We start from the raw sequence: 25,044 nt of genomic DNA, 5'->3' as shown, positions 1-25,044 counted from the left end.
GGTAGGAAATACAACCAATCCCCGACAACGGAGCCAAAATTTGATGGGTGTCGAGACCACAAAAAATAATTCCTACAACACTTGCGAAAGTAGGAGTAGGGTCAATTCCACGGGAACTGGTTTAAGTCGATTTCTTTAAGAAAAGAAAAATAGTTGGGGGGTATTTGACGGTAGAGAGAAATAATTAAAATACTAAGATTAACTAAAAAACAATTAAAATTACCAGTTTAAGATATGAGAGGGAACTTTTCCGGTTAAAGTCAGGATCATGCTTAATTCTTGTGAATTGATCATTGATGCAAATGTAACACTTGTATAAACAAATAAATCAGTTATGGTCATTAGTACGACCTAACGACTTCACCTTTCCTTACCTTTTCGTCAGCCAAGGTACGACCGTTGGTTAAATCCCTAATTAACAAACAACCTTGAGAACGTCCACAAGATTTAATCTATTAACAGCATTAAGAATTAGAAAGGCCTGATTCTAATTAACAAATTCCTACAAGGATAATTTGTTTAAATTAGATCATACATTCCCCATAACATAACTAACTACTTTGACATAATTAATTATGCTATGTTGCTACTAAGTATTAAACTAAACAGACAATTACATGAATTTGTAAAGTTTAATTAGCTAAGCAAACCTTCTTGATAATGAACAATTGGCCACACTATTCATAAATCAGATGTTTGTAATAAAGGCACATAGAATAACATGAATACTTATTTAACAAGTGTAAAAAGAGCATATCAGATCTCACAATAAATTACGAATCAAGCAATCACCATAACCTTAACCAGAAAATAATGAATTTAGCGGACATGTTAATGGAAGAACACACTAAGAAGTGGAATCTCATTAACCCCGGCAATAAATTAAAACTAAAAGAGAGAGTATGAAAGTGAAGTAATCTATTGAATTCAAAGTATTTTCTTCAATTATAAAGTGTTCTCTTCAATTCAAAGTGTGTCTTACAAATGGAGAGACCCCCCCTATTTATAATAAAAGTCTCCTACGAATCAAGACATAGGGGGAGATAAGTACATGATTGGTTTTAAAAATATTAATAAAACATCAATCACGTATTTAAATGAGTCCTTTCCAAAATTCAGCAAATCATTCCTTTTTTCTCTTGCGAAAATTGCGTCTTTCCTTTCTTCATCCGTGTTGACCAGATCACTAAGCGTGGGCACGTTTAGTCAATCACGCAAAACTGCCTTGAAATCTACTTTTCCCTTTTTGGTGTGCTCAATATCTGTTTTAGCTCGATTTTTCCATCTTTATCCCATATCATCCCATACCGTCTACTTTTTAAGCCCTTATGAATGTTGTTTTTGAACCATGCTTGAGGAAGTTTGTTTTAGTATTCTTTGATGATATCTTGGTCTATAGAAAAGATTAGGGAATGCACTTGATACACCTCAGAAAGGTGATTGAATTACTAAGGGGACACCAGTTATATCCTAGGAAAAGTAAGTGTACTTTTGCTCAGCAAAAGGTGGAATACTTGGGACATTATTTCTCAAAAGGGTGTTGCTACCGATCCCCAAAAGATTGATGGCATGCTCAAGTGGCCAGTAGCTACCTCTGTCAGAGCACTTAGAGGATTTCTTGGGCTTGCAGGATACTACAGAAAATTTATCAAAGGGTATGGAATCATTAGCAAGCCATTCACAACATTGTTAAAGAAAGATGCATTTGAATGGAATTCTGATGCTGAGTTGGCCTTTAATCAACTTAAGGTAGTGATGACTTATGCTCTAGTGCTAGCAATGCCAAACTTCACCAAGCCATTTGTAGTGGAGACTGATGCTTTTGGCAAGGGAATTGGGGTTGCTCTTATGCAAGAAGGCAGGCTTATAACTTATCTAAGCAAGGCACTAGCAACAAAGAATTTGGGGCTATCTACTTATGAGAAGGAATTTCTTGAATTACTTCTAACTGTAACTAAATGGAAGCATTATTTGCAAGGGAACCATTTTATCATGAAAACTGAGTTTAAAGCACATATTGGATCAAAGGGTAGATTCTATGCTTCAACAAAAGTGGGCGACCAAATTGCTAGGACTCAGTTATGAGGTCCAGTACAAGAGGGGGAGTGAGAATAGAGCAGCAGATGCTCTCTCCAGAGTAGGGCATGAAGAATCTGGATCCCGTTCCAATGCTATCACTACTTATGTTCCATTGTAGATTAAAGAAGTGCAGGGCAGTTATGAGGGCAATACCTTATTCCAACCCATTTTTCAGGCAAAATCACTTGATAACTCCTCTTATCCAGATTACACTTGTGAAACAGGCATACTCAGAAAAGGAGGAAAAATATATGTTGGAACCCATGGTGGGATTAGAAAGAAAATCATTAAAGCAATGCATGACTTAGCTTTAGGAGGTCATTTAGGCATCAATGGGACTTATCAAAGACTCAAGTCACTTTTTATTGGCCTACAATAAAAACTGATGTTCAGGCATGGGTTAAGGAATGTGAAATTTGTCAGAGGTCCAAGTATGAGAACACTCCTTATCCTGGTTTACTTCAACCACTGCCGATCCCTGAACAAACCTGGTCATGTCTATCTATGACTTTCATTGAAGGGCTACCTAGTTCTGAAGGTAAGGATTCCATTCTTGTGGTGGTTGACAGGTTAACAAAGTATTCCCACTTTATAGCAGTCAAGCATCCATTCACAACTACTACCTAACATCTATAAATTACATGGACTTCCTGTGAGCATTGTGACAGATAGGGACAAGGTGTTCACAAGTAGATTTTGGAAGGAACTATTTACATTGTCTGGAGTCTCCTTGGATATGTCATCAGCATATCACCCTCAAAGTGATGGCCAAACTGAGAGGGTCAACCAATGCTTAGAAAACTATCTGAGGTGTATGTGCCATCAAAAATCGAAGAAATGGGCACAGTGGCTTATATTGGTTATATTTTGGTTCAACACTAATTACCATACAGGGTTAAAAGCCACTCCCTTTCATGCACTATATGGATACCCACCTCAACAGTTGTCAATTGGACCATATCTACAAAACCATCATTCTGAAGTAGAAGAGCTTATGCAAAAGAGGATCAAGGTGTTACAGCTGCTAAAGGACAATCTTCATCAGGCTTAGCATAGGTCTTCATCCTATGCTAATAAGAAAAGGACTTAAAGAGAGTTCATGGTTGGGGATGAGGTGTTCCTAAAGCTACAACCGTATAGACAGTCTTCAGTAGCTCTTAGAAAACAACTGAAGTTATCTTCCAAGTACTTTGGGTCGTACAAGGTACTAGAAAGAGTGGGAAAAGTTGCTTATAGACTTGAGCTACCCCCAGGTTCTAGGATTCACCCAGTCTTTCATGTGTCTCTCCTCAAGAAGAAGATAGGCACAAAATACTTCCCCTCTGTTAATCTGCTTGAGTTGGTGGAAGAAGTGTTTAATATATATCCAGCTACAATCTTAGCATGAAGATTAATACCTCGCGGCAACGTTGGAGTGCCTCAACTTCTAATACAGTGGTCACACTCTTCACGAAGCAGGTGGCATGGGAGGATTATCATGTGATTGTTGCAAGGTTCCCCGGTTTTGATCCTTGGGGACAAGGATCCTAAAGGGGAAGGGAAATGACGTGGTTTTAGAGCGAAACACGACTTTAGGAGGAAACCGTCCAATCCAGAAGACAAATGACGACCCTTCGATTGAAAGCGCACAAGAAATTGGGGGGAAATTGAAATCCCTAAGGGCTGACGACGTCGTATTGGAAGGATTAGGGCTTAACAGTCGAAGGAAGGAATTGGGGATTTTGCACGAGCTGGTCATTCACTTGAGGGCTTATCGCATGACAAATGTACGGTGAATGATGCTCGTGAATGAAGATGCAGATGGGTTTCTAATTTTGGCCTATCCTTGTACTATCATTGTAGCTGCCTACGCGAGCTGGAGGAAGACAGAAATCACCTTTTTCTCTAGCAATTTTTAATGTTTTTCCAGCTTTATTTCCTTGTCTTTTTGTCTAAAGTTGTTATGTATTGGCAAGAAATTGTTTTGAGAAATTATTATGAATGAAATCAGTTTATTTTCTTCCTCTTTCTCTCTTTTACCCACCTAGTCTTCTCCTCCATTAAAATTCTGCAAACTCAACATCCAAGTTCTTTACATTTAAATAAATACAAGCTATTGATTTTATAGATAACTATGAACCATTGATCTAAATAAGAAAAGATATAAACCATTGATTTCTTTATCAAATTTCTACCGTTAATATATATAAAAGAAAATCCAGCGGTTCAAATTTGGGGGTTTAAATGTCATTCTATAAGTAAAAAATTTAATCAAAATCACACATAGAGCGCGTGTGTTGCACCTCTCGCATGAGGGGGGTATTTTGTTTCGTTTTTAAAAACACAAGGGAATAAATTGAGAATATATTTTTTTTTCACAAGAAGGTAAATTGCTATTTTCGCATAACACATGGAGGAGGGTGCATTTTGCCAAAATTAAGATTTAGGGATTCTAAGGTCAAGAAATAAAGTTGAAGGACTAAAGTGATTCTAAACGAAAATTTAAAAAATCAAATGACAAAGATATAACATAACTAATCCTTAACACATTTGAAAAAAAAAATAAGCACACATATGTTTCACTTAATTTTTTAGTAATATTTATACAAAAAATAGACATTCCATCTATTTTTATCTTAAAAAGTTAATTTACCTATGTTAATAAATCAATATATATTAATATAATTGTATGACTAATTATTTCTCCAATATCAAAGTTTAAATTATCCATCCATTTAAAAAACCATCCAAATAAAGCCGAAATTCAAATTTTAATATATTGTGGCGGGAGTTGGAATAATCCCAAAATTGTAATTTTGATCATTGACCCCTCCAAATCCTAGAAAATCCAGCAAACAGTCCCCTAATTGAAGTACACTCATAATGCACCTTTGTCACTTTTGTAATTAATTATTATTTTTTAATATAAGCAATAATTACATTATTATACCAACATTTCAAAAAGCCGGTCAATATATTAATATAATTTTTAATAATCATCAACTCATATAAAATGAGATAAACGTCCACATATTTAATGGAATTCGAACCCATAATTTCAAACTTTGCTAAAAATACTCGACGTTAACTACTAAAGAGTTCTTGCAAAGGTTTAAAATAAACATTTATCAGCTTATTACTAAAATTAAGTTGAAAGTAGTGTTTTTGTTTTAACTTAAATGAAGACCATTTAAATCAAAAGTTACAAGCAATTCTGTATCAACTTCTACAATTTATTGATAGAAGTGAAAATATTAAGTTATTTTTTCAAGTACTTAATTTAATTCTTTTCTATTTTTAACTTTTTCACTTTTTTAACATACTCCCAATTTTTACTATTATTTAACTTACAATTTTCTGTAAAACTTATTTTCACTATAAAAATAGAAACTATCGCAATATCTCTAAAATTTAGACCTTGTTTTTATAATTAAAAAAAAATATATTTTTCTTTTTAAGTAAAAGTAATTAACTATTATTCTTTTCTGAATAAGTTAATTACAATAATCAATATTAATATTTAAGAACTCACAACAACAATAACAATCATATATTATACATCGATATCAAATACCTAATACTAAAATAAAACAATACTTACTACTAAAATATAAATATGCTACATATTAATGTAGTCAAACTCACAACCTTATAATCATAGGGCCTCACCCTCGTCAAGTGAACTAGGGGCAATAAATGTCAGGGATAATTACAATCCTCTCTCTTGAGATTTGATGTAATTACAAGTACAATCCCTGTGATTTGAAAAAATATTTAGATAATAGTTAACAAAAACTCAGAAAAAATGACCAAATTACTCTCAGATGTCTTCACGCATTAACACATGTGATGATGTATATCTTCATCGTTATAAGGATAGTTTTGTTCGAAAAAAAATATTTGATTTACAATAAGTCAGTAATTAGTAAATCGAGAGTAAATATCAATTTTCATTTAGTTTTTTTGTTAATATTAATAAATTTAGTGAATTTTGATTAATAGTGAAACTTATTTGTTAGACGAAAATAAATATCACTAGTGCTGGATATAATTTATCAAATTATAAAAAAAAATTATATATAATTACACTAAATTTCAGAAGAAAAAATTATAATCATCAATAAATGTAATTGATCACACAAATTATAAGAAAAATTAAAAAATTGACCACTCCCATCACATTGCTCACCTTCCGACAAATTTCAATTTCTCAGACCAGTCGTACCAACTTTTGGTTTAGAAAATCACCTGCTTTCGATCTAAATTCGTAGCCACACGTGTGTGATTTTGTTTGGTGTTATTCGCTATTGCCTTTGACTTTCAAGAGTTTCTCATAGTATGTAGCACACCTGATTATATCTTCCAACAAATCAAATATACAGTGACACGGTATTCCTTGCGAGTATAAAACTGTCAGCGCCTCGCGTCAGAGCTCCAATCTTGGTGTTACATATACACAAATATCTGCATTATTTGTGCAGGAGAGCGCATATACATACATACAGCTGTGTACATCGGAGCCGGCCAAGAAGGAAACGTCGTTATTCAGGTGGTGATTTCGCCGGAAAAGGGTCCGGTTTCCTCTTCCGGCGGAGGGTATATTGAGAGAGGAAAATGAAGAAACGAAGAGCGAGGAGCGGCTTCAGCTTTTCGGGGCAGGCGGCGGCGGCGGCCGGTGGCGGTGGTGGTGGTAGTAAGGAGAAGGAGAAGGAGAAGGAGAAGGCGAAGGCGAAGGGGAGGGTGCTGCTCAAGTACGAGGCGTTGCCGGAGTATTTGAAGGATAATGAGTTCATAAGGGACTATTACAGATGTGAATGGCCCTTGAAAGATGTTGTTCTCAGCATTTTCTCCTTGCACAACGAAACTTTGAACATTTGGACGTCAGTGCATCTCTCTCTCTCTCTCTCTCTCCCTCTCTCTCTCTCCCTCTCTCTCTCTCTCTCTCTCTCTCACACACACACACACACACACAACTCCTTCCTCCTAAAACCACTTGATGATTAATTTCTGAATTTGTTATAAATAACTGAAGCACGATTTCTTGCTCTGTGTGTGCACTTTTCTGTTTGATTCAGCATTTTATTTGATATTTTCGTCCGGATTTCGTGAGCACTACTGCAAGTACCTGGATTTAATTCGACGGATAAAAGTTAAAAAACTTAAAATTTATTGAATTAATACATTCAAACATTTTAGAAATTATTTATAAAATAAGAAAATGAATTTGAAAATCCTCGAGATCCAAGTTTACAATTGCAACTTCATAATCTGAGAATTGATGTTGATATTTTACAGGCATTTTTTGGGATTTATGATATTCATGGGGATGATGCTAATGAACTTGACAGAGAAAATGAGCATCGAGAACGTGATAGCGATTGGGGAGAGAAGCGACGGATGGCTGACTTCCAAAACGATCTACAGATCCAACGCCTCCAATGTTTTCTTTACGGTTAGTGTTTTCTCATCTTGATTGCTATCCACCTTTGAGGAAAAAGAGCTGACGAAATACAAGAATATCTAAAAGTAAAATCTTTATAAATTAATAATTTTGAGACCATGAAATTTATCATATGATTTTTTTTAGTATGATTAAACTTGATTTGAGAATTTTCACAAAAATTGCACCAACCAATTAAACCAATTCAAAAATTAATGTTATATAATTTTCTGAAAAATGTTTAGAATATTATACAAGTTTTGCTGAATATAGAAAAATGGTTTAGAATATTTTAGAAAATCTCTCTCCACCATTTGATATAATTAATCTCTACCATCTATGTGTGCAAATGATACTATACATACATGGTAATTATTTTCGTTTATGGCAGTATTAATTATTAATTTAATCGAAGAAATTAAAAAAAATTAAGAAAGTTTTAAAATATTAAAGGCAGTGGAAGTTGAGAAGAGTGTTTACAACCGATGAGTGTAATCGCCACACTTTGATCTCTTGAAAGTTGTTGAAAAATGGGAGAAATGGGTGTATTTGATCAAAATTTGAAAAAGTCCACAAATGGGAGGCCAAATCAATCACATACCAAGTGTATTTTACTTGTTGTGTGATTGGTGTACAATTCAAAGAAAGTAATGCTTGGCTGATGAAATTAATACCGAACGTCGATAATCGGGTGAAAATAGCAGGGCCAGCCACCACCCACATCTTCTTGTTCTCCATTGATATTTTACCCTTGAGATTCTCTTCTTTGCTCCCATTGTTCTCATCCATATTTTGGATTTTGATTAATTCTAAGTGTGTGCTATCATTGTATTATATAAACCTAGTGCAGATAAATGCGCATAATTAATAAAATTTTTAATTATTAATTTATTGAAGAAATTAAAAATAATTAAGAAAGTTTTAAAATATTGGACAAAATGCATAAAATCCCCCTATGTTTTAAAAAGTCTGCAAAATAAACCCTCTTGTTATGAGAATAGGCTTAAAGCCCCCCTGTATTTTTTAAAACTTAGCTCAATCGTCCCATCTCCGTTAAATCTAACTAACGGTATTAATTTTTTAAAAAATGACCGTTATACCTTTACTTATTATACAGTAATACCTTTATAAATTAATAATCTTGGGACCATTAAATTTTATTAATTTAGAGAGATAGTAATTTATCGATAAATTAATATTTTATTAATTAAAAGAGAGACTTTTAAAATTCAGCAAATTTAGTATATATGTACTGAAAATAAATGAATTCATATATGTCCCATTGATTATATTCATGCATCAATCAATTTTTTGTAACTAATTAAATATATTTATGTATAATATCAATTCATTTTATACAATTAACTATTATATTTATAGACGCATGTATCAATTCATTGGAATTATTTAAACATACATGTTTACATTAATTCGTTGCACTTAAATAACTATTATAGCCAATTAAATATATTCATGTTATGATGAATGAAACATATACTATATAAATCTCAATATGAAAATAAAATAATTCATAACACCCAACCATGTCTTCTCATCTAAAAGGCATCGCAAAATCATCCATGAATAATCCAATGTATAAAGCATTACAGACTTCATAATTGAGAAAATTACCATAATATTTATAATTATAATATTTATGAATTATTAATTTAGAGTTTCAACGGGACCTAATATTTATAAAGGAATTTTTTAAAAAATTATTATCTTATTATCTTATCGAATTTGATGATTTTTTACAAAGGCCCAAGTCGGGACCGGAAGATTTTATATTTTAGAGAGTTTATTAATTTATAGAGTATTAATTTATAGAGGTTTTATATATATTATTTCTTATATTAATGACCGTTGGATCTTTTTTGATCAAATATTAATCATTAGATCTAATCAATTAATCTCAAGTATTAAATTTTTATAATTAATTTTAATTATATTAATTAAAATATATTTTAGTTAATTAAGAATATTTTAAATAATTATAATAATTAAATATTTTGGCTAATTAATAATTATAATTCTTTCAATCCTCTTTACATACTTTATGCATGCATCAAAATGAAAATTTGTTGAAAATTGGTTGCATAACATATCACATTCCTAGACGGAAAAATTGTTGCATAACATATCACAAGAAAACTACAGTTAACAATTTTTTGTAATCTTCTATTACAGTACATATCACAAGAAAACTACAGTTAACAAATGAAAACTACAGAACACAATTTTGACCTGTAGTTTTCTTGTGATATGCAGGGGAATTTATTAAAAAAATGCCAAAAAAAAAATTAGTAAAGTAGGGTGAAATGGAAGGTGTTAGAAAAGTAAGTGGCACCGCGGTGCCACAATTTTTATAATTTTTTTTCTCTATGTCACTACGGTGGGTAACCGCGGTGACATAGATTTTATTTAAAAAATATATTTTAATGTGCCACCGTGGTCAGTGACCGCGGTGGCAATGATATTTTGAAAAAAAAAAAAAATTTAATAGCCACCGCGGTGATGAGCCGCGGTGGCATTGTTATTTTTAAAATTTTTTTTTTAATAGCCACCGTGGTAAGCAACCGCAGTGGCACTGACATTTTTTAAAAAAAAAAATTAATTAGCCACCGCGGTCAGTTACCGCGGTGGCACAATTTTAAAAGTAAGGACCATTTGAAAGAAATTGTACAAGATTACTAGGTTCGATTTGCAAGACGAGAATACCGAGTGGTGGAGAGCAACAAAAAATTATGGAAAGTCGCCTGCAAATATGAAGCACAGACTGGGTGCTGTTGGATATGCTAAGGGCCATATTCAAATCCAACATGGGATTATTTAAAGTTACCAGGTATGTCGGACCACATACATGTCTGATGAATGAGGTTTCTATTGACCAGTAACTTAGGAAACAGTATGATCGCAACACATCTGCTGGGTATGGTTCGTCAAGAACCATTCTGTGACATAAAACATGTCCAGCAGATTGTGAAAGATAAATTTTGTTTTGAAGTTCCATATCATAAGACTTGGTTTGCTTTGAAAGCCGCTAGAGAACAAGTGTACGACATTTGGGAGAGTTCTGTTCAGAAGCTGCCCAAATATATGGCGGCATTGCAAAAATAGAATCCTGGGGCCATTGTGGAGTGGCTGCATTTGGAAACAGACAGCCCAAGGTGGTACATATTGAATTATGTTTTCTGGGCTTTTAGACCATGCATTAAGGGTTATCGCTATTGCCGTGACGTTATAAGCGTAGACGGAACACATTTGTACACGAAGTACAAGCATAAAATGCTGGTAGCAGTAACTTTAGATGCAAATCAGCAGGTGCTGCGGTTAGCGTTTGCACTCATGGACGAAGAATCGCTTGCATCATGGCGTTGGTTCCTCCGAATGCTTTCCAAATATTTGTTGCCGTCAGATGATGATCGAGTTTGTTTGATTTCAGACATGCATGCTGGTTTGATCAATGCTATAAATTATGTACCCGCATTCAAATTTTCTCGCGGAGTTCATCGATTTTATTTACGGCATGTGTGTTTGAATTTTAACACCAAATTCAAGAACATCCAGTTGAAGGATATGTGCTGGAGAGCAGGGGCTAAAGACAATTCTCGAAAATTTGATAGAATAATGGAAGAGATCAAATCATTGAATGAAGAATCATACGACTGGTTGGGGAGAATTGACAAGGCTCAATGGACGTTGGCGCATGATGGTAGTTGGAGAACGGGTATCCTCACTACAAACATGTCTGAGTGCATAAATGGAGTATTAAAAGGTGCGAGACGCTTACCAATTATGGCTATTGTGCAAATAACGTTATCCCACTCTGTGTAGTATTTCTTGCAGCGCTCTACACGGTGTAATCGTATGATCAATGCAAATCAACAATGAGTTGATTTTGCGTTCAAGTTGTTCGAAGCACGCCAGGCTGAGGCAGTACGTCACATTGCTCAGAAATTTGACTATAACGAACAATCTGCCTCAGTGGTAACATTGAGCTTGACCGGGCAGGGCTCCCGTACTTATGTCGTTAAATTGAAGCATCGTATGTGTTCTTGTGGCAAGTGGGGTGCAAATGAAATTCCATGTTCACATGCTATTCAGGCATGTTGGCATTTTGGGGTTAATGCGTCAAATTTTATTCCTCACTATTACAGTGTACAATCATACAAGAAGACATAACAAGGGAGGTTTGAGCATGTATACGGTGAAGAATATTGGGATATGTTTGATTTTGAACTTGTGCATAATCCCACAATGCGAGCTCGTCGAGGCCCGGGTAGACAAGTATCTACTAGAATACCGAATGAAATGAATAGACCACAAGTGCGTGCTCTCCAACAATATCAGGCTCGTCAAGCTCGGGAATGATTCTATCTTGCTATATACACGGTTTTCTCATATTGTTAAAACAACTTTCTATCATGCTATATATGGTGAAATGGAACTTTGTACCACATTTAAATTTTTTATTTATAATTTGCAATTAATTTTTAACATTAAATAATCATTATCATTAAATAATCATACTTTATATAGCAAGATAGAATTATTTCTGTAATCATAATAATTATACAGCAAGATACTTTATATAACCATAATAATTATATATTTCTGTAATCATATTTCTGTAATGTATTAAATAATCATACTTTATATTTAATAATAATTGTATAACTATGAATAATGGAAAACGTTAAAATCATGTTATATTTTGTATTAAATTTAATATATACACTATATATTTTATATTAAATTGAATAGAGATTAAATCTAAATATATACACTATATACATAATGTATATAAATTAAATTTAAATTAAATCTAAATTGCTCTTGTGCAAAATAAAATAAAATCACATTAAATAAAATAGAAATTTTATAGACATCTCAATTTACATATGCAATATTCTTATGCTTTCCGTTTGTAATACACAAATCTAATAATGCCCTCCATTGCCACAACGTGGACGTCTTCTGTTTTTTCGAGGAGGATTATCATCTCTCTGGTCACCGGGTGTGTTCACATCGGTGTTTTCGAATGGAACCGGTAATGCATCATATTGTGTTCGAATTTTCGGGTTAACATTATGTGTAAATGTATCATCAAATGATGGCATGTATGGAACATATGGAGTGTAAACAGTCGACGACCTGTTTTCGGGTAAAAGCTCGACGGACCAGCCTCCGTGCAAACAGTAGATGGCCCGGCCTCGGCATGTACGCTCGACCGACCAGCCTCTGTGAATGCGTTGCCACGAGCTGTGTCAACCAGCCTAACTCGAACACTTGGATACCGTGAACTAGAAAAGTTCATAATTTCACGTCCGATCGTACGCGCTCGCGCTCGAGTATCTCTTAATGACTGTTGATCATCTCCAAAATTTTCACAATCAATCACTAGCTGCTCCATTCTATTATACTGGTAAACAAAATCAAATTAGCAGTATAATCGACAAGTTAAATTAACTGAACATTAAAAAATATAAGGTGCTTACCACATATTCCCAATCACGGGTGTTAGTTGGTCGATAGCCCGACGTGTTCGTAGACAATGTGTTATGTGAATTTTGGACCCGAGTAATTTGATGATACCAGTTCATATAGTCAGGAACGGTATCAAGACCACCTTGAATAACGGGTTCTTCCACCACCAGTGATTGCACATCATTCCATTTCGTGACATAGTTCGCGTGAAACGTTCCCCAGTTCATGTCATGACGTCTCCGCCTGTCTACTGTGTGTAAACGACATCCACTGATTAATGGATTTGGGGGAATGTCTTGCACATAGCCAAATTGGCGGAAAACCCTCTCCGGGTGTTGCATCTCCACCAGCGAATAATTGATCAATGGGCAGCGTATATTTCACAGTGTGCGCATTGTATAAAAGGGCAATGAATCAAGATCGAGTGCATTATCATCATACGGAGTTCAAATAAAATACAATACCATATAACGCCCATCAATATACTTGGAACAAATCATCAATATACTTGGAATAAATTCCCCAACTATGGGGAATTTATTAAAAAAATGCCAAAAAAAAATAGTAAAGTAGGGTGAAATGGAAGGTGTTAGAAAAGTAAGTGGCACCGCGATTACTCACCGCGGTGCCACATTTTTTATTAAACAAACAAAAAATTCTCTGGGCGTTATATGATATTGTAATTTATTTGGACTCCGTATGATAATAATTCACTCAATCTTGATTCATTGCCCTTTTATGCAATGCGCACACCGTGGAATATACGCTGCCCATTGATCAATTATTCGCTGGTGGAGATGCAACACCCGGAGAGGGTTCTCTGCCAATTTGGCTATGTGCAAGACATCCCCCCAAACCTATTAATCAGTGAACGTTGTTTACACACAATAGATAGGCAGGGAGTCATGACATGAACTGGACAACGTTTCACACGGACTATGTCGCGAAATGGAACGATGTGCAATCACTGGTGGTGGAAGGACCCGTTATTCTAGGTGGTCTTGATACCGTTTCTGACTATATGAACTGGTATCATCAAATTACTCGGGTCTAAAATTCACATAACACATTGTCTACGAACACGTCGGGCTATCGACCAATTGACACCCGTGATTGGGAATATGTGGTAAGCACTTTATATTTTTTAATGTTCATTTAATTTAGCTTGTCGATTATGCTACTAATTTAATTTTGTTTACCAGTATAATAGAATGGAACAACTAGTGATTAATTGTGAAAATTCCGAAGATGATCAACAGTCATTAAGAGATACTCAACCGCGAGCGCGTACGACCGGACGTGAAATTATGAACTTTTCTAGTTCACGGTATCCAAGTGTTCGAGTTAGACCGGTTGACACAGCTCATGGCAACGCATTAACAGAGGCTGGTCCGTCGAGCGTACATGCCGAGGCCGGGCGATCTACTGTTTGTACGGAGGCTGGTCCGTCGAGCTTTTACCCGAAAATAGGTCCATCGACTGTTTACACTCCATATGCTCCATACATGCCATCATTTGATGATACATTTACACATAATGTTAACTGAAAAATTCGAAGACAATATGATGCATCACCGGTTCCATTCGAAAACACCAATGTGAACATACCCGGTGACCAAAGAGATGATAATCCTCCTCGAAGAAACAGAAGCCGTCCACGTTGTAGCACTGGAGGGCATTATTAGATTTGTGTATTATATACAGAAAGCATAAGAATATTGCATATGTAAATTGAGATGTCTATAAAATTTCTATTTTATTTAATGTGATTTTATTTTATTTTGCACAAGAGCAATTTAGATTTAATTTAAATTTAATATATACGTTATGTATATAGTGTATATATTTAGATTTAATCTATATTCAATTTAATATAAAATATATAGTGTATATATTAAATTTAATATAAAATATAACATGATTTTAACGTTTTCCATTATTCATAGTTATACAATTATTATTAAATATAAAGTATGATTATTTAATACATTACAGAAATATGATTACAGAAATATATAATTATTATGATTATATAAAGTATCTTGCTATATAATTATTATGATTACAGAAATAATTCTATCTTGCTATATATAGTATGATTATTTAATATTAAAAATTAATTGCAAATTAAAAATTGAAATGTGGTACAAAGTTGCATTTCACCATATATAGCATGATAGAAAGTTGTTTTAACAATATGAGAAAATCGTGTATATAGCAAGATAGAATCATTCCCGAGCTTGACGAGCCTGATATTGTTGGTGAGCACGCACTTGTGGTCTATCCATTTCGTTCGGTATTCTAGTAGATACTTGTCTACCCGGGCCTCGATGAGCTCGCACTGTGGGATTATGCACAAGTTCAAAATCAACCGGATCCCAATATTTTTCATCGTATACAGGCTCAAACCTCCCTTGATATGTCTTCTTGTATGATTGTATACTGTAATAGTGAGGAATAAAATTTGACCATTAACCCCAAAATGCAGACATGCTTGAATGGCATGTGAACATGGAATTCCATTTGCACCCCACTTGCCACAATAACACATACGATGCTTCAATTTGACGACATAAGTACGGGAGCCCTGCCCGGTCAAGCTCAATATTACCACTGAGGCAGATTGTTGGTTATAGTCAAATTTCTGAACAATGTGACGTACTGCCTCAGCCTGGCGGGCTTCGAACAACTTGAACGCAAAATCAGCCCATTGTTGATTTGCATTGATCATACGATTACACCGTGTAGAGCGCTGCAAGAAATACTGCACAGAGCGGGATAACGTTATTTGCACAATAGCCATAATTGGTAAGCGTCTCGCACCTTTTAATACTCCATTTATGCACTCAGACATGTTTGTAGTGAGGATACCCGTTCTCCAACCACCATCATGTGCCAATGTCCATTGAGCCTTGTCAATTCTCCTCAGCCAGTCGTATGGTTCTTCATTCAATGATTTGATCTCTTCCATTATTCTATCAAATTTTCGAGGATTGTCTTCAGCCTCTGCTCTCCAGCACATATCCTTCAACTGGATGTTCTTGAATTTGGTGTTAAAATTCGAACACACATGCCGTAAACAAAATCGATGAACTCAGGAAATTTGAATGCGGGTACATAATTTATAGCATTGATCAAACCAGCATGCCTATCTGAAATCAAACAAACTCGATCATCATCTGACGGCAACAAATTTTTGGAAATCATTCGGTGGAACCAATGCCATGACGCAAGCGATTCTTCGTCCACGAGTGCAAACTTAACGGCAGCACCTGCTGATTTGCATCTAAAGTTACTGCTACCAGCATTTTATGCTTGTACTTCGTGTACAAATGTGTTCCGTCTACGCTTATAACGTCACGACAATAGCGATATTCCTCAATGCATGGTCTGAAAGCCCAGAAAACATAATTCAACATGTACCGCCCCGGGCTGTCTGTTTCCAAATGCAGCCACTCCACAACGGTCCCAGGATTCCATTTTTGCAATGCCGCCATATATTTGGGCAGATTTTGAACAGAACTCTTCCAAATGCCGTACACTTGCTCTTTAACGGCTTTCAAAGCAAACCAGGCCTTATGACATGGGAGTTCAAAATCAAATTTATCTTTGACAATTTGCTGGACATGTTTTATGTCACAGGATGGGTCTTGACGAACCATACCCAGCAGATGTGCTGCGATCATACTCTTTCCTAAGTCACCGTGGTCAATAGAAACCTCATTCATCAGACATGTATGTGGTCCAACATACCTGGTAACTTTAAATAATCCCATGTTGGATTTGAATATGGCCCTTAGCATCTAACAACACCCAGTCTGTGCTTCATATTTACAGGCGACTTTCCATAATTTTTTGTTGTTCTCCACCACTCGGTATTCTCGTCTTGCAAATCGGACCGAGTAATCTTCTACACTTCCTTTTAAATGGTCCTTACTTTTAAACAGCATTCCGTTGGCGAGCTCTCCAGTGTTTTAGTCATAAAAATTGCCCCACCTACCAGTAAGGATATCAATCGAGTCTGCAGGGACTTTTGGATATGTTGTGCTGAAAAATAGAATGACCGGATATAGGTTCATTCTGTCGGGCACGACAGGCATGTTCAAATCAAACTCGGCAGGCATGTTCAAATCAAACTCAGTGTTCAACAAGCTATCAGCTTCAAACTCGGCATCTTCATCGTTGTATTCAGATGAACCCGCATAATCCGATGGACATGCATAATTCGATGAACCTGAATATGCATTTGTCCCTGCATATGATGATGGGCCTGCATACGACGATGGACCTGTATATGATGATGGGCCTGCATACGATGATGGACCTGCATAATCTTCATTAATACCAAACTGCCCCATTTCTTGAGTTACTACTGGTAAGCTCGACAAATCTTGGGTTATCATAGACATATACATTCCCCAATCACCAACAGCTGAGTCATCTAGTACAGCATTTTGCAAAACTTTCTCCGCTTCGACAAAAATATCAACCGACACATATCCATTCACCGGATTTATAAAAACTTGCATATCACGATCCTTCTTAATTGCCAACAATATCTCATTCCTTTGGCCAAAATTAAATGTTATGTATTTAAAGAATATATGCAATTTAAAATTATTCCTATCCATACCAATTTCTTCATACAAAATTAACTGTAACTCAATAAATGTAGTACTACGAGAAATTTGCATGAATCCGAGTGGGGGGCGATCATAACTTACAGAACCATTCGAATTGATTTGTTGACCTCCAAAATATATAACAATATCAACATTGTTTTGCTCCGCCATATCTTCAGAACAAAATAAAATACACATCAATATAAATTTTTTTCATAATATAATAAGATATTTAAAAAAAGAACAAATAACACAAAAATTTAATAAATAACTTACTATATGCCTTTTCAATTATAAATCTTCAAATAAAAAGCGAAGAAATTTTAGAACAATTGCGAGGTATGGTGGTGTATGAATTTTTCGAAGGCTGATTTTGAAAGTGTAAGGGATAAGAAACTGAATGCTAATTTTTTGAAGCTGCTTCTCCTGATTTTTTAGTGCGTATGAATGTGAGAATAGCGTCTGATTTATATAGCTAAAAAAACCGCGTTAAGCAATCGCGGTGCCACAGACGATAATGCAGAAAAATTGATTGTCACCGCTCTAAGATAGCGCGGTGTCAGATTCTGGAAAAGAAAAATTGATTGTAACCGTGCTAAGATAACGCGGTGTCAGTGACCGCGGTGGCACATTAAAATATATTTTTTTAATAAAATCTATGTCACCGCGGTGACATAGAGAATTTTTTTCTTTTTTATAAAAATTATGGCACCGCGGTTACTCCTTACTTTTCTAACACCTTCCATTTCACTTTACTTTACTATTTTTTTTTGGCATATTTTTAATAAATTCCCCTGATATGTACTGTAATAGAATATTACAAAAAATTGTTAATTGTAGTTTTCTTGTGATATGTTATGCAACAATTTTTCGTCTAGGAATGTGATACATTATGCAATCAATTTTCAACAATTTTTCATTTTGTTATGCATGCATAAAGTATGTAAAGAGGATTGAAAGAATTATAATTATTAATTAGCCAAAATATTTAATTATTATAATTATTTAAAATATTCTTACTTAATTAAAATATATTTTAATTAATATAATTAAAATTAATTATAAAAATTTAATAGTTGAGATTAATTGATTAGATCTAATGATTAATATTTGATCAAAAAAGATCCAACGGTCATTAATATAAGAAATAATATATGTAAAACCTCTATAAATTAATACTCTATAAATTAAAAAACTCTCTAAAATAATAAAATCTTCCGGTCCGGACTTGGGTCTTTGTAAAAAATCATCAAATTCGATAAGATAATAATTTTTTAAAAAATTTCTTTATAAATATTAGGTCCCGTTGAAACTCTAAATTAATAATTCATAAATATTATAATTATAAATATTATGGTAATTTGCTCAATTATGAAGTCTGTAATGCTTTACGCATTGGATCATTCATGGATGATTTTGCGATGCCTTTTAGATGAGAAGACATGGTTGGGTGTTATGAATTATTTTATTTTCATATTGAGATTTATATAGTATATGTTTCATTCATCATAACATGAATATATTTAATTGGCAATAATAGTTATTTAAGTGCAACGAATTAATGTAAACATGTATGTTTAAGTAATTCCAATGAATTGATACATGCGTTTATGAATATAATAATTAATTGTATAAAATGAATTGATATTATACATGAATATATTTAATTAGTTACAAAAATTTGATTGATGCATGAATATAATCAATGGAAAATATATGAATTCATTTATTTTCAGTATATATGTACTAAATTTGCTGAATTTAAAAAGTCTCTCTTTTAATTAATAAAATATTAATTTATCGATAAATTAATATCTCTCTAAATTAATAAAATTTTATGGTCCCAAGATTATTAATTTATAAAGGTATTACTGTATAATAAGGGTATAACGGTCATTTTAACGGAGAGGGGGCGATTGAGCTAAGTTTTAAAAAATACAGGGGGACTTTTAGCTTATTCGCATAACAAGAGGGTTTATTTTGCAGATTTTTAAACATAGAGGAATTTTATGCATTTTGTCCAATATTTTAAAACTTTCTTAATTATTTTTAATTTTTTCAATTAAATTAATAATTAAAAATTTTTATTAATTATGCACATTTATCTGCACTAGGTTTATATAATACAATGATAGCACACACTTAGAATTAATCAAAACCCAAAATATGGATGAGAACAATGGGAGCAAAGAAGAGAATCTCAAGGGTAAAATATCAATGGAGAACAAGAAGATGTGGGTGGTGGCTGGCCCTGCTATTTTCACCCGATTATCGACGTTCGGTATTAATGTCATCAGCCAAGCATTACTTTCCTTGAATTACACATCAATCACACAACAAGTAAAATACACTTGGTATGTGATTGATTTGGCCTCCCATTTGTGGACTTTTTCAAATTTTGATCAAATACACCCATTTCTCCCATTTTTCAACAACTTTCAAGAGATCAAAGTGTGGCGATTACACTCACCGGCTATAAACACTCTTTTCAACTTCCACTACCTTTAATATTTTAAAAATTTCTTAATTTTTTTAATTTCTTTGATTAAATTAATAATTAATACTGCCATAAACGAAAATAATTAAAATCTATGTATAGTATCATTTGCACACATAGATGGTAGAGATTAATTATATCAAATGGTGGAGAGAGATTTTCTAAAATATTCTAAACCATTTTTCTATATTCAGCAAAACTTCTATAATATTCTAAACATTTTTCAGAAAATTGTATAACATTAATTTTTGAATTGGTGCAATTTTTGTGAAAATTCTCAAATCAAGTTTAATCGTACTAAGAAAAATCATATGATAAATGTTGTTGGACTTCCCTAATAAATATTGATTACTTTTATTACATTGTCCATCAATAAATTCAAATCGGTGTAAATCCAATTTGAATTAGAATAGCTTAAAAAACTAAGTTACATTAATCTTTAGTCACATAGAATTATATATCTAAAGTTTGAAGTTTGAGAAAATGCACAAAGATGAAAAACATGAGGAAGGTAAATATATAAATGAATAAAACTATTATTGGATAATGAATGAATCTTAATAATAGTATTACTCAAAATATAGATTTTCATAAATATTGAGTGTTGTACGAGTCGTTTACCTAATAAGAAGCATATAGCTTAAAAATAATAGTATAATTATCGTTAAAATTTTAGATAAAATAATGAGCAATTAGTGAAAAAACATACATCAAAATTAGAAAAATAACACAAGAAAGAAATTTTTCTAAAACATGAACAGACACAATAAAAAATTAAAAAAAGACGATAAAAATTCATTAAAACCCCAAGCGTGGAGTAAATTAGAATAAAAAAGCTAGAGAAAAAAATATGGTAATAATATATAAAAATATAAATAATGATAAAGATAGTCAAAAGCTAATTTATGCCTAGTAAAAAGAGTATGCTGTACTTAGGGAAAAGTTTTTTAAATGAAAATTTTAAATTTATGCATAGGTTTAATAGTAAAATACAAAAGGGATTGTTATAAATATGGCCCAATAACCACTAAATGGCAGGCCCATCTGGCAAGGCCCACAGACACGCCCACTTGACAAGACCCACATAAACCGGCCCGACCCATGCCCGGTGTCCGACCCAACACTCTACCTATTTACCCTCTAACCCTAACCCTAGCAGTCCTCATTCTCTACCTCTCCATCTCACTTTCGTCGTCTGTGTCTCTCCCTTCTCTTTGCCTAAATCCGCGATGGATCTCCTTGATTCTTCCTTCCTCTTTCACCACCGTTTTAGCTGGTGGCTTTCCAAAGCCAATCTATTGGCTTTTGGAAAGCCACCTAACCTTCCCTCCATTTGACTCCTTCTCATCCCTTTATAAGGGATCTTCTCTCTCTGCAAACATATACAGAATACTACACAACTCTTCTATTTTTCTAAAGGTTCTAAGTGTACGGTATTGTGGGTCTTTGTGATTGTAAGATCTTTGTGATCTCTTGGAGAGGTTTTCCAGTGGAGTAGCCGTGGGGTGGCGATCTGTGGAGACTGAGTCTCTGTGACCGTGCTCTGTGCAACATCTGTTTTGGATCTGGTTCTATCTGAGCCCATTATCATTATCATATTCAAATTTCTCTGATCTTATTCATTTTTGTTAATTTTAATTCTATTTTTTAGGTCTGTAATTATTAAGGAGTTTCGTACTCCATATTTACTGTAATAGATGATTAGGTTTTTACTGTGTAAAGAAGATACCATGGGAGCATTCCACCCTACAGTGGTATCAGAGCCAGAACTCTGATCCTCAACTCGATGTCGGTGGTGGTAACATCTAAACCCCTCCTTTAATTCATGTTGATAGTTCTGTTGATTATTACTGCCAGATATTATTATCTATTCTATCACTCTTTGACCGTGGTAATTTCCCCCTAATATCCCTCTTGGCCGGACCCCTGTGGTCGTCGAATATCTAGATGGGACTTAAGTTGGCTAGCCTTAGACTTGTGATATTTTTCCTCTATATTATTACTAATCTACTGTGATCTTATTGATCTGTTGATCTGTGTGATCTTATTAACATGCTGTTATAAATCTGTCGTGATCTTATTGATCTGTTAAACTGTTAATCTGTCATGATCTCTTTAAACTGTTGTGAACCTCTATCTTTTATAACCCACTATGATCTCCTACCCTATTGTAATATGCAATATTTGTTAATATTTTTTGAGAATTTCTGTGATCTGGTAGTATTTTATGTGTGATTTATTGCTTCGCATATTTTCTGCTAAATACACTAATTTTTTCTAAAATTATTGAAAATTTGCCTAATTTTTGAACCTGTGAAAACCATTTCTAAATTTCTTAATGGCCGGTTGTAACCTACAACCTTTCGAGGGTAAAAGTGATTTTTCAATTTGGCAACAAAAAATTAAAGAAATTTTGATCCAAAAAAAAGTTTTCAAGGCTATTAATGGAAAATACTTAGAAAATGTTTCTTAAGAGAAAAAAAGTAGAAAATGATGAATATGCCTATTCCTCTATTATTTTGAATTTATCTGATACAGTTTTAAGAAAAGTTGAAAAACAACATTCTTCGAAAGAATTATGTGAAAAACTTGAAGAACTTTACACTGAAACCTCCCTACCCAGTAAACTATTTTTATTAGAGAAAATTTTCAAATATAAACTTGACTTGTCGAAAAACATTGATGAAAATCTGGATGATTTTACTAAGTTGACACAAGATATTAAACTCACAGGTGATAAAAACATTGATAAATACTCTCCAATTGTCTTGCTTAATGTTATTCCTGAAACATACTCTGATGTAAAAGTTGTTATTAAATATGGTAGAGATAGTGTGAATATTGAAACTGTAGTAAATGTACTAAAAAGCAAAGAAATGGACCTAAGGGCTAATAAACCCAGTCAAAACCAACACGAGGTTAATTCTATTAGGGGAAGACCTAAGTTTAGAAACGCAAATTTTAGATATAATAGTAGGAGCAGAAGTAGGAGTAAAAGCAGAAGTGGAAGTAGGAGTAATAGGGAAGATAAAACAAAAGAAAGATGCTTCTATAATTGTGGTATTAAGGGTCACTATATGAAATATTGTAGAAAGCCAAAAAGAGAAAGTAGAGATAGCGTTTATGATGATAAAAAAAAACATGAATGGTTAATTGATTCAGGTTGTACTTTTCACATGAGTCCTTTAAAGCAAATTTTCTCAAATTTTAAATTTGAGCATTCTGCTTTTGTCTCTATAATGAAAACAAATGTGAAATCAAGGGTTTGGGTGACATTTCATTATATTTTAAAGAAGGTTATAGGTTAAACTTAAAGAACGTCAGACATGTTCCTGATTTGAGTCATAATCTTATTTCATATGCAGCATTAGAGGAAGAAGGTTTAGAAGGTAGATGGGGCAAGGGCCTCATGAAAGTTATGAAAGGTTCTTTAATTGTGTTTATAGTTGAAAGAAGGCGTAATCTTTATATGTGCACTGTTTCTTATGATAATATTATTGCTTTTGTGCCTGAATGTGATAAAACTACCCTATGGCATAAACGACTTGGTCACATAAGTCTAAAAGGACTAGATGTTTTAAAAAGGGAAGGAATCTTGAATGGAAAATTTGAGAAACTGGATTTCTGTGATGACTGTGTTCTTGGTAAACATCATAAAGTACACTTTCCTGTCTTACCTTCCCCAAACCCTTCCATGTCTACTTGCATTCTGGATTATGTGCATGCTAATGTTTAAGGTTCTTCAAATATACCCACTCATGGTGGAAATCGTTATTTTATGTCTATCATTGATAATTCAAAAAAAGTTTTTGTTTTTCTAATGAAACACAAATCAGAAGATTTTGAAAAATTTGTTTTGGTAGAAAACCAAATTGGTAAAAGGTTAAAATCTCTTCGTACTGATAATGGCCTAGAGTTTTGTATTCAAAACTTTTCTGATCTATGTGATAAGTATGGGATAAAAAGACACAAAACCAACCCCTACACCCTCAACAAAATGGAGTTGCTGAATGTATGAATCGTACATTACTTGATAAAATTAGATGCTTATTAATTAGTTTTGAATTGCCTAAAACATTTTGGGGTGAAGTTGTTCTTATTGCTGCTCATTTAATTAACATATCTCCATCTGTGCCATTGTCTGGAAAAACTCCTGAATCTGTTTGGTCAGGTAAAAAACTTTATTTATCTGCTTTACGTATTTTTGGATGCTCTACATTTGTTCATCAAAACTTCGATAAGTTAGAACCTAGATCTATAGAATGTATTTTTATTGGTTATCCTGAAGGGGTCAAGGGTTATAGACTTTGGGTTCGTAGTCAACTCGGTTTTAAAGTATTAATTATTAGGGATGTCACTTTTAATGAAAAGAAAATGCCGTGCTTAGATAAAACACAACCCAAACAAAATGAGACAACCTTTAATAAGGTAAAGAATAACTTAGGGTATATCTAACAGGGGGTAGGGTTAGATAACACATTAGAAGAACAAACAACTGCAGAAAATTCAAACACAAAACAAAATCCCCTAGAACACTATCAGCTTACTAGAGAAAGAGATAGGAGGCAAACTAGGGTTCCTACTAAATTTAGGGATTTTGATACAGCCCTCAATACTGAATTGTCTGAACACACTAGTACTGATGAAGCTATGAAATCAAAATAATGGCTAAGTGCCATGAACGAAGAAAAATAGTCTTTAAAAGGCAACAAAACTTGGATCTTAGTTCTCAAGCCCAAAAATGTCTCAATAGTTGACTGCAAGTGGATTTTTAAAATTAAACAAGAAAACCCCATCAAACACAAGGTTAGGCTAGTAGCTAAAGGATTCACCCAAAAGGAAGGAATCGATTGCAATGAAATATTTTATCCTGTTGTTAAATACACCACTGTTCGAATTATTCTTGCTCTCACTGCACACTACAATTGGGAATTAAA

The 25,044-nt window shown here is 33.7% G+C and overlaps 1 protein-coding gene across 1 annotated transcript; it reads left to right on the top strand.

Moving 5' to 3' along the window:
* Positions 1–6,479: 6,479 nt before the first annotated feature.
* On the top strand, positions 6,480–22,013 carry LOC105155400 (heptahelical transmembrane protein 5). Its single transcript, XM_088877607.1, has 3 exons — positions 6,480–6,938; positions 7,354–7,510; positions 21,146–22,013. The coding sequence occupies exons 1-3, from the start codon at positions 6,673–6,675 to the stop codon at positions 21,179–21,181; spliced, it is 459 nt and encodes a 152-aa protein (XP_088733733.1). The 5' UTR covers positions 6,480–6,672; the 3' UTR covers positions 21,182–22,013.
* Positions 22,014–25,044: the final 3,031 nt, after the last annotated feature.

This window comes from Sesamum indicum, linkage group LG2, assembly GCF_026168435.1.
Source record: "Sesamum indicum cultivar Baizhima isolate 11 linkage group LG2, ASM2616843v1, whole genome shotgun sequence".
In the NCBI taxonomy this organism is placed as follows: Eukaryota; Viridiplantae; Streptophyta; class Magnoliopsida; order Lamiales; family Pedaliaceae; genus Sesamum; species Sesamum indicum.
This window is presented reverse-complemented; position numbering and strand designations above follow the sequence as displayed.

Excerpts from the sequence above, each read along its gene's own strand:
- LOC105155400 (XM_088877607.1), top strand. The coding sequence starts at position 6,673 with ATGAAGAAACGAAGAGCGAGGAGCGGCTTCAGCTTTTCGGGGCAGGCG. Across the intron at positions 6,939-7,353 it reads GAAACTTTGAACATTTGGAC|GCATTTTTTGGGATTTATGA; the intron begins GTCAGTGCATCT and ends GATATTTTACAG. Across the intron at positions 7,511-21,145 it reads CCTCCAATGTTTTCTTTACG|GCCCATCTGGCAAGGCCCAC; the intron begins GTTAGTGTTTTC and ends ACTAAATGGCAG.